Source organism: Ascaphus truei, chromosome 13, assembly GCF_040206685.1.
Source record: "Ascaphus truei isolate aAscTru1 chromosome 13, aAscTru1.hap1, whole genome shotgun sequence".
NCBI classification, from domain to species: domain Eukaryota; kingdom Metazoa; phylum Chordata; class Amphibia; order Anura; family Ascaphidae; genus Ascaphus; species Ascaphus truei.
Genome location: NC_134495.1, coordinates 27,682,758 through 27,692,757, shown reverse-complemented (window position 1 = coordinate 27,692,757; position 10,000 = coordinate 27,682,758). Strand labels below are relative to the sequence as shown.

Sequence of the window (10,000 nt, the reverse complement as noted above, 5' to 3'; positions counted from 1 at the left end):
CTGCTTCTTCATCTTCTGCATCTGCTTCTTCATCTTCTGCTTCATCTCCTGCATTTTCATCTCCTGCATTTTCATCTCCTGCATTTTCATCTCCTGCATCTTCATCTCCTGCATCTTCATCTCCTGCATCTTCTGCTTCATCTTCAACATCTTCATCTCCTGCATCTTCTGCTTCATCTCCTGCATCTTCATCTCCTGCATCTTCTGCTTCATCTCCTGCATCTTCATCTCCTGCATCTTCTGCTTCATCTTCAACATCTTCATCTCCTGCATCTTCTGCTTCATCTCCTGCATCTTCATCTCCTGCATCTTCATCTTCTTCTGCATCTTCTGCATCTTCTTCATTTTCATTTTTTGCATTTTCAACTTCTTCATCTCCTTTATCTTCTGCTTCTTCATCTCCTGCTACTTCTGCATCTTCATTTTTTGTATCTTCTTTTTCTTTTTCTTTTTCTTTTTCTTTTTCTTTTTCTTTTTCTTTTTCTTTTTCTTTTTCTTTTTCTTTTTCTTTTTCTTTTTCTTTTTCTTTTTCTTCTTCTTCTTTTTCTTTTTCTTTTTCTTTTTCTTTTTCTTTTTCTTCTTCTTTTTCTTTTTCTTTTTCTTTTTCTTCTTATTTTTCATCTTCATCATCTTCATCTTCATCTTCATCTTCTGCATCTGCTTCTTCATCTTCTGCATCTGCTTCTTCATCTTCTGCATCTGCTTCTTCATCTTCATCTTTTGCTTCTTCATCTTTTGCATCTGCTTCTTCATCTTCATCTTTTGCTTCTTCATCTTTTGCATCTTCATCTCCTGCATCTTCATCTCCTGCATCTTCTGCTTCATCTTCAACATCTTAATCTCTGCATCTTCTGCTTCTTCATCTCCTGCATCTTCTGCTTCTTCATCCCCTGCATCTTCATCTTCTCCTGCTCCTTCTTCATCTTCTTCTGCATGTTCTTCATCTTCAGCTTCCTCATCTTCTGCATCTTCTTCTTCTGCATCTTCTTTTTTTGCATTGTCTTCTTAAGCATTTTTTTCATCTTCTGCATCTTCATCATCTTCTCCATCTTCTTCTTCATCTGCATCTTCTTTTTCATCTTCAACTACTGCATCTTCAACTTCTTCATCTCCTGCATCTTCATCTCTTGAATCTTTATCTTCATCTGCATCTTCTCTATCTTCTGTATCATCATCTTCGGCATCTTCTTCATCTTCTTCATCTTCTGCATCTTCTTCTTCTGTACCTTTGTCATCTTCTCCTGCATCTTCTTCTTCTGTACCTTTGTCATCTTCTCCTGCACCTTCTTCTTCTGTACCTTTGTCATCTTCAGCTTCTTCATATCCTGCATCTTCATCTTCTTCTGCATCTTCTTCTTCTGCATCTTAATTTTTTGCATTTTCTTCTTCTGTATCTTCTGCATCTTCTTCTTCTTCTTCTTCTTCTGCTTCTGCTTCTGCTTCTGCTTCTGCTTCTGCTTCTGCTTCTGCTTCTTCTTCTGCTTCTGCTTCTTCTTCATCTGCTTCTGCTTCTTCTTCATCTGCATCTGCTTCTTCTTCATTTGCATCTGCTTCTTCTTCATCTGCATCTGCTTCTTCTTCATTTGCATCTGCTTCTTCTTCATCTGCATCTGCTTCTTCATCTTCTGCATCTGCTTCTTCTTCATCTGCATCTGCTTCTTCTTCATCTGCATCTGCTTCTTCATCTTCTGCATCTGCTTCTTCATCTTCTGGATCTGCTTCTTCATCTTCAACATCTGCTTCTTCATCTTCAGCATCTGCTTCTTCATCTTCTGCATCTGCTTCTTCATCTTCTGCATCTGCATCTCCTGCATCTTCATCTCCTGCATCTTCATCTCTGCATCTTCTGCTTTTTCATCTCCTGCATCTTCAACTTCTTCATCTCCTGCATCTTCAACTTCTTCATCTCCTGCATCTTCTTCTTCATCTTCAACATCTTCATCTCCTGCATCTGCATCTTCCTTTTTTGCATCTTCTTCTTCTGCATCTTCTTCTGCATCTTCATCTTCTCCATCTTCTGCATCTTCTTCTTATGCACCTTGTTCATCTTCAACTTCTTCATCTCCTGCATCTTCTGCTTTTTCTTCACCTGCTTCTTCATTTTCTGCATCTTCATTTTCTGCATCTTCTTCTTCTTCTTCTTCTGCTTCTCCTTCTGCATCTTCTCCTGCTTTTTCATCTTCTGCATCTTCATCTTCTTCTTCTGCATTTTCATTTTGTGCATTTTATTTTTCTGCATCTTCTTCTTCATCTCCTGCATCTTCATCTCCTGCATCTTCATCTTCTTCTGCATCTTTATTTTTTGCATTTTCAACTTCTTCATCTCCTGCATCTTCTGCTTCATCTTCTTCTGTATCTTCTTCTTCTGCATCTTCTTCTTCATTTTCAACATCTTCATCTCCTTTATCTTCTGCTTCATCTTCAACATCTTCATCTCTGCATCTTCTGCTTCTTCATCTCCTGCATCTTCTGCTTCTTCATCTCCTGCATCTTCTGCTTCATCTTCAACATCTTCATCTCCTGCATCTTCCTTTTTTGCATCTTCTTCTTCTGCATCTTCTTCTGCATCTTCATCTTCTCCATCTTCTGCATCTTCTTCTTATGCACCTTGTTCATCTTCAATTTCTTCATTTCCTGCATCTTCTGCTTTTTCTTCGCCTGCTTCTGCATCATCTTCTTCTTCTTCTGCTTCTCCTTCTGCATCTTCTCCTGCTTTTTCATCTTCTGCATCTTCATCTTCTGCATCTTCATCTTCTTCTTCTGCATTTTCATTTTGTGCATTTTATTTTTCTGCATCTTCTTCTTCATCTCCTGCATCTTCATCTCCTGCATCTTCATCATCTTCTGCATCTTTATTTTTTGCATTTTCAACTTCATCTCCTGCATCTTCTGCTTCATCTTCTTCTGCATCTTCTTCTTCTGCATCTTCTTCTTCATCTTCAACATCTTCATCTCCTTTATCTTCTGCTTCATCTTCAACATCTTCATCTCTGCATCTTCTTCTTCTTCATCTCCTGCATCTTCTGCTTCTTCATCTCCTGCATCTTCTGCTTCATCTTCTTCTGCATCTTCTTCTTCTGCATCTTCTTCTTCATCTTCAACATCTTCATCTCCTTTATCTTCTGCTTCATCTTCAACATCTTCATCTCTGCATCTTCAACTTCTGCATCTTCTTCTTATGCACCTTCTTCATCTTAAACTTCTTCATCTCCTGCATCTTCTGCTTTTTCTTCTCCTGCATCTTCATTTTCTGCATCTTCATTTTCTGCATCTTCATTTTCTGCATCATCATATTCTGCATCTTCATTTTCTGCATCTTCTTCTGCTTCTGCTTCTGCATCTTCTCCTGCTTTTTCATCTCCTGCATCTTCATCTTCTTCTGCATTTTCATTTGTGCATTTTCTTATTCGCATCTTCTTCTTCATCTCTGCATCTTCAACTTCTGCATCTTCTTCTTATGCACCTTCTTCTTATGCACGTTCTTCATCTTCAACTTCTTCATCTCCTGCATCTTCTGCTTTTTCTTCTCCTGCATCTTCATTTTCTGCATCTTCATTTTCTGCATCTTCATTTTCTGCATCTTCATTTTCTGCATCATCATATTCTGCATCTTCATTTTCTGCATCTTCTTCTGCTTCTGCTTCTGCATCTTCTCCTGCCTTTTCATCTCCTGCATCTTCATCTTCTTCTGCATTTTCATTTGTGCATTTTCTTATTCGCATCTTCTTCTTCATCTCTGCATCTTCAACTTCTGCATCTTCTTCTTATGCACCTTCTTCTTATGCACCTTCTTCATCTTCAACTTCTTCATCTCCTGCATCTTCTGCTTTTTCTTCTCCTGCATCTTCATTTTCTGCATCTTCATTTTCTGCATCTTCATTTTCTGCATCTTCATTTTCTGCATCATCATATTCTGCATCTTCATTTTCTGCATCTTCTTCTGCTTCTGCTTCTGCATCTTCTCCTGCCTTTTCATCTCCTGCATCTTAATCTTCTTCTGCATTTTCATTTGTGCATTTTCTTATTCGCATCTTCTTCTTCATCTCCTGCATCTTCTTCTTCTTCTGCATCTTCATCTTCTTCTGCATCTTCTTCTTCATCTTCAACTTCTTCATCTCCTTTATCTTCTGCTTCATCACCTCCTGCTACTTCTGCATCTTCATTTTTTGCATTTTCTTCTTCTGTATCTTCTTCATCTTCTGCAACTTCATCATTTGCATCTTCATTTTCTGCATCTTCTTCATCTGCATCTTCATCTTCTGCATCTTCTTTATCTTAATCTTTGGCATCTTCTTCATTTTCTTCATCTTCTTCATCCCCCGCTTCTTCTTCATCTTCTCCTTCTTCTTCATCTTTTTCTGCATCTTCTTCATCTTCTTCTGCATCTTCTTCATCTTCAGCTTCTTCATATCCTGCATCTTCATCTTCTTCTGCATCTTCTTCTTCTGCATATTCTTCTTCTGCATCTTCATTTTTTACATTGTCTTCTTCTGCATCTTCTTCATCTTCTGCGTCTTCTTCATCTTCTGCATCTTCTTCTCCATCTTCTTCTCCCTCTTCAACTTCTTCTGCATCTTCTTCTGCATCTTCTTCTCCATCTTCTTCTGCATCTTCTTCTGCATCTTCTTCTTCTCCTCCTTCTCCTTCTCCTTCTCCTTCTCCTTCTTCTTCTTCTTCTTCTTCTTCTTCTTCTTCTTCTTCTTCTTCTTCTTCTTCTTCTTCTTCTTCTCCTCCATCTTCAACTTCTTCTGCATCTTCTTCTCCATCTTCTTCTCCATCTGCATCTTCTTCTCCCTCTTCAACTTCATCTGCATCTTCTTCTCCATCTGCAACTTCTTCTCCATCTTCTTCTGCATTTCTTCTCCATCTGCATCTTCTTCTCCATCTTCTTCTCCATCTGCATCTTCTTCCCCATCTTCAACTTCTTCTGCATCTTCTTCTCCATCTGCAACTTCTTCTGCATCTTCTTCTCCATCTGCAACTTCTTCTCCATCTTCTTCTCCATCTTCTGCTGCATCTTCTTCTCCATCTTCAACTTCTTCTGCATCTTCTTCTCCATCTTCTTCTGCACCATCTTCTTCTCCATCTTCTTCTCCATCTTCTTCACCATCTTCTTCACCATCTTCAACTTCTTCTGCATCTTCAACTTCTTCTGCATCTTCAACTTCTTCTGCATCTTCTTCTCCATCTTCAACTTCTTCTGCATCTTCTTCTGCATCTTCTTCTCCATCTTCTTCTCCATCTTCAACTTCTTCTGCATCTTGTTTTGCATCTTCAACTTCTTCTCCATCTTCTTTTGCATCTTCAACTTCTTCTCCATCTTCTTTTGCATCTTCAACTTCTTCTCCATCTTCTTTTGCATCTTCAACTTCTTCTCCATCTTCTTCTCCATCTTCTTCTTCTTCTGCATCTTCTTCTCCATCTTCTTCTCCATCTTCAAATTCTTCTGCATCTTCCTTTTCATCTTCAACTTCTTCTGCATCTTCCTCTCCATCTTCAACTTCTTCTCCTTCTTCTTCTTCATATTCTGCATCTTCTTCTCCATCTTCTTCTGCATCATCTTCTGCATCTTCTTGTGCAGCTTCTTCTGCAGCTTCTTCATCTCATCATCTTCTGCATTTTCTTTTTCTGCAGCTTCTTCATCTTCTGCTTCTTCATCTTATGCTTCTTCATCTTCTGCTTCTTCATCTTATGCTTCTTCATCTTATGCTTCTTCATCTTATGCTTCTTCATCTTATGCTTCTGCATTTTCTTCTTCTGCATCTTCTGTCTTCATCTTCAGCATCTTCTTCATTTTTTAAGCTTCATCTTCTTCACCTTTTGCATCTTCGTCATCTTCTGCATCTTCTTCTTCAGCATCTTCTTCTGCAGCTTCTTCTTCATCTGCATCTTCTTCTTCATTTGCATCTTCTTCTTCATCTGCATCTTTTTCATCTTCTTCTGCATCTTTTTCATCTTCTGCATCTTTTTCATCTTCTGCATCTTTTTCATCTTCTTCTGCATCTTCTTCATCTTCTTCTGCATCTTCTTCAATTCTGCAGCTTCTTCGGCAGCTTCTTCGGCAGCTTCTTCATCTTCTGCAGCTTCTTTTTCTGCAGCTTCTTTTTCTGCAGCTTCTTCATCTTCTGCTTCTTCAACTTCTGCTTCTTCAACTTTTTTTTAATCTTCATCTTCTTCACCTTCTACATCTTCGTCATCTTCTGCATCTGCATCTGCATCTGCATCTTCTTCTTGTGCATCTTCTTCTTCTGCATCTTCTTCAACTTCAGCTTCTTCATCTCCTGCACCCTCTTCTTCTTCATCTTCTGCTTTTTCATCTTCATTTTCTGCATCTTCTTTTTCTGCATCATCTTCTGCATCTTCTTCATCCTCTGTATCTCCTTCATCTTCTTCAGTATCTTCTTCATCTTCTTATTCTGATTCTTCTTCTGATTCTGATTATTTTTTTATCTTCATCTTCATCTTCTGCATCTTCTTCATTTTCTGCATCTTCTTATTCTTCTTCTGCTTCTTCTTCTGCTTCTGCGTCTTCTTCTTCTTCTTCTTCTTCTTCTTCTTCTTCTTCTTCTTCTTCTTCTTCTTCTTCTTCTTCTTCTTCTTCTTCTTCTTCTTCATCTTCATCTTCATCTTCTTCTTCATCTTCTTCTTCTGCTTCTTTTGCTTCTTCTTCTCCATCTTCAACTTCTTCTGCTTCTTCTTTTTCTCCATCTTCAACTTCTTCTGCTTCTTCTTTTTCTCCATCTTCAACTTCTTCTGCATCTTCTTCTCCATCTTCAACTTCTTCTGCATTTTCTTCTGCATCATCTTCTGCATCTTCTTCTCCATCTTCAACTTCTTCTGCATCTTCTTCTCCATCTGCAACTTCTTCTCCATCTTCTTCTGCATCTTCTTCTCCATCTTCAACTTCTTCTGCATCTTCTTCTGCATATTCTTCTCCCTCTTCAACTTCTTCTGCATCTTCTTCTCCATCTTCAACTTCTTCTGCGTCTTCTTCTCCATCTTCTTCTCCATCTGCATCTTCTTCTCCATCTTCAACTTCTTCTGCATCTTCTTCTCCATCTGCAACTTCTTCTGCTTCTTCTTCTCCATCTGCAACTTCTTCTCCATCTTCTTCTTCATCTTCTGCTGCATCTTCTTCTCCATCTTCAACTTCTTCTGCATCTTCTTCTCCATCTTCAACTTCTTCTGCATCTTCTTCTCCATCTTCTTCTGCATCTTGTTCTGCATCTTGTTCTGCATCTTGTTCTCCATCTTGTTCTCCATCTTGTTCTCCATCTTGTTCTCCATCTTGTTCTCCATCTTGTTCTCCATCTTCTTCACCATCTTCTTCACCATCTTCAACTACTTCTGCATCTTCTTCTCCATCTTCAACTTCTTCTGCATCTTCAACTTCTTATGCATCTTCTTCTCCATCTTCAACTTCTTCTGCATCTTCTTCTCCATCTTCAACTTCTTCTGCATCTTCAACTTCTTCTGCATCTTCTCCATCTTCTTCTTCTTCTGCATCTTCTTCTCCATCTTCAAATTCTTCTGCATCTTCCTTTTCATCTTCAAATTCTTCTCCTTCTTCTTCTCCATATTCTGCATCTTCTTCTCCATCTTCTTCTGCATCTTCTTCTGCATCATCTTCTGCATCTTCTTGTGCAGCTTCTTCTGCAGCTTCTTCATCTCATCATCTTCTGCATCTTCTTTTTCTGCAGCTTCTTCATCTTCTGCTTCTTCATCTTCTGCTCCTTCATCTTCTGCTTCTTCATCTTATGCTTCTTCATCTTCTGCTTCTTCATCTTCTGCTTCTTCATCTTCTGCTTCTGCATTTTCTTCTTCTGCATCTTCTGTCTTCATCTTAAGCATCTTCTGCATCTTCAACTTCTTCTGCATCTTCTTCTCCATCTTCAACTTCTTCTGCATCTTCTTCTGCATCTTCTTCTCCATTTTCACCTTCTTCTGCATCTTCAACTTCTTCTGCATCTTCTTCTCCATCTTCAACTTCTTCTGCATCTTCTTCTGCATTTCAACTTCTTCTCAATCTTCTTCTCCATCTTCTTCTCCATCTTCAACTTCTTCTGCATCTTCAACTTCTTCTGCATCTTCTTCTCCATCTTCAACTTCTTCTGCATCTTCTTCTGCATTTTCTTCTCCATCTTCTTCTGCATCTTCTTCTCCATCTTCAACTTCTTCTGCATCTTTTCTCCATCTTCTTCTCCCTCTTCAACTTCTTCTGCATCTTCTTCTCCATCTGCAACTTCTTCTCCATCTTCTTCTGCATCTTCTTCTCCATCTTCAACTTCTTCTCCATCTTCTTCTCCATCTGCAACTTCTTCTCCATCTTCTTCTCCATCTTCAACTTCTTCTGCATCTTCTTCTCCATCTGCAACTTCTTCTCCATCTTCTTCTGCATCTTCTTCTCCATCTTCAACTTCTTCTGCGTCTTCTTCTCCATCTTCTTCTCCGTCTGCATCTTCTTCTCCATCTTCAACTTCTTCTGCAACTTCTTCTCCATCTTCTTCTCCATCTTCTGCTGCATCTTCTTCTCCATCTTCAACTTCTTCTGCATCGTCTTCTCCATCTTTAACTTCTTCTGCATCTTCTTCTCCAACCTCTTCTGCATCTTCTTCTGCATCTTCTTCTGCACCGTCTTCTGCATCTTCTTCTCCATCTTGTTCTCCATCTTGTTCTCCATCTTCTTCTCCATCTTCAACTTCTTCTGTATCTTTTCTCCATCTTCTTCTGCATCTTCAACTTCTTCTGCATCTTCTTCTCCATCTGAAACTTCTTCTCCATCTTCTTCTCCATCTTCTGCTGCATCTTCTTCTCCATCTGCAACTTTTTCTCCATCTTCTTCTCCATCTTCTGCTGCATCTTCTTCTCCATCTTCAACTTCTTCTGCATCGTCTTCTCCATCTTTAACTTCTTCTGCATCTTCTTCTCCAACCTCTTCTGCATCTTCTTCTGCATCTTCTTCTGCACCGTCTTCTGCATCTTCTTCTTCATCTTCTTCTCCATCTTGTTCTCCATCTTCTTCTCCATCTTCTTCACCATCTTCTTCACCATCTTCAACTTCTTCTGCATCTTCTTCTCCATCTTCAACTTCTTCTGCATCTTCAACTTCTTCTGCATCTTCTTCTCCATCTTCAACTTCTTCTGCATCTTCTTCTGCATCTTCTTCTCCATCTTCTTCTCCATCTTCTTCTCCATCTTCAACTTTTTCTGCATCTTCAAATTCTTCTCCATCTTCTTCTCCATCTTCTTCTCCATCTTGAACTTCTTCTGCATCTTCAACTTCTTCTGCATCTTCTCCATCTTCTTCTTCTTCTGCATCTTCTTCTCCATCTTCTTCTCCATCTTCAACTTCTTCTCCATCTTCCTTTTCATCTTCAAATTCTTCTGCATCTTCCTTTTCATCTTCAAATTCTTCTCCTTCTTCTTCTCCATATTCTGCATCTTCTTCTCCTTCTTCTTCTCCATCTTCTTCTGCATCATCTTCTGCATCATCTTCTGCATCTTCTTGTGCAGCTTCTTCTGCAGCTTCTTCATCTCATCATCTTCTGCATCTTCTTTTTCTGCAGCTTCTTCATCTTCTGCTTCTTCATCTTCTGCTTCTTCATCTTCTGCTTCTTCATCTTCTGCTTCTTCATCTTCTGCGTCTTCATCTTCTGCTTCTTCTCCTTCTTCTTCTCCTTCTCCTTCTCCTTCTCCTTCTCCTTCTCCTTCTTCTCCATCTTCAACTTCTTCTGCATCTTCTTCTCCATCTTCAACTTCTTCTGCATCTTCTTCTCCATCTTCAACTTCTTCTGCATCTTCTTCTCCATCTTCAACTTCTTCTGCATCTTCTTCTCCATCTTCTTCTCCCTCTTCAACTTCTTCTGCATCTTCTTCTCCATCTGCAACTTCTTGACCATCTTCTTCTGCATATTCTTCTCCATCTTCAACTTCTTCTGCGTCTTCTTCTCCATCTTCTTCTCCATCTGCATCTTCTTCTCCATCTTCAACTTCTTCTGCA

At 39.2% G+C, this 10,000-nt stretch overlaps 2 protein-coding genes across 2 annotated transcripts in view; both read right to left on the bottom strand.

Moving 5' to 3' along the window:
* LOC142464618 (uncharacterized) overlaps window positions 1–3,146 on the bottom strand; it is a 33,173-nt gene extending 30,027 nt beyond the window's left edge. Inside the window, 5 exon segments of the mRNA XM_075567987.1 lie at window positions 1,227–1,343; window positions 2,039–2,203; window positions 2,608–2,736; window positions 2,924–2,931; window positions 3,103–3,146. Coding sequence (XP_075424102.1) covers window positions 1,227–1,343; window positions 2,039–2,203; window positions 2,608–2,736; window positions 2,924–2,931; window positions 3,103–3,146 — 463 coding nt within the window.
* Window positions 3,147–6,438: 3,292 nt separating this feature from the next.
* Window positions 6,439–10,000, bottom strand: part of LOC142464616 (uncharacterized) — a 9,458-nt gene continuing 5,896 nt past the window's right edge. Inside the window, exons 5-6 of the mRNA XM_075567986.1 lie at window positions 9,646–9,849; window positions 6,439–6,706 (exon numbers count right to left, since the gene is read on the bottom strand). Coding sequence (XP_075424101.1) covers window positions 6,439–6,706; window positions 9,646–9,849 — 472 coding nt within the window. The remainder of the gene's footprint in view (window positions 6,707–9,645; window positions 9,850–10,000) is intronic.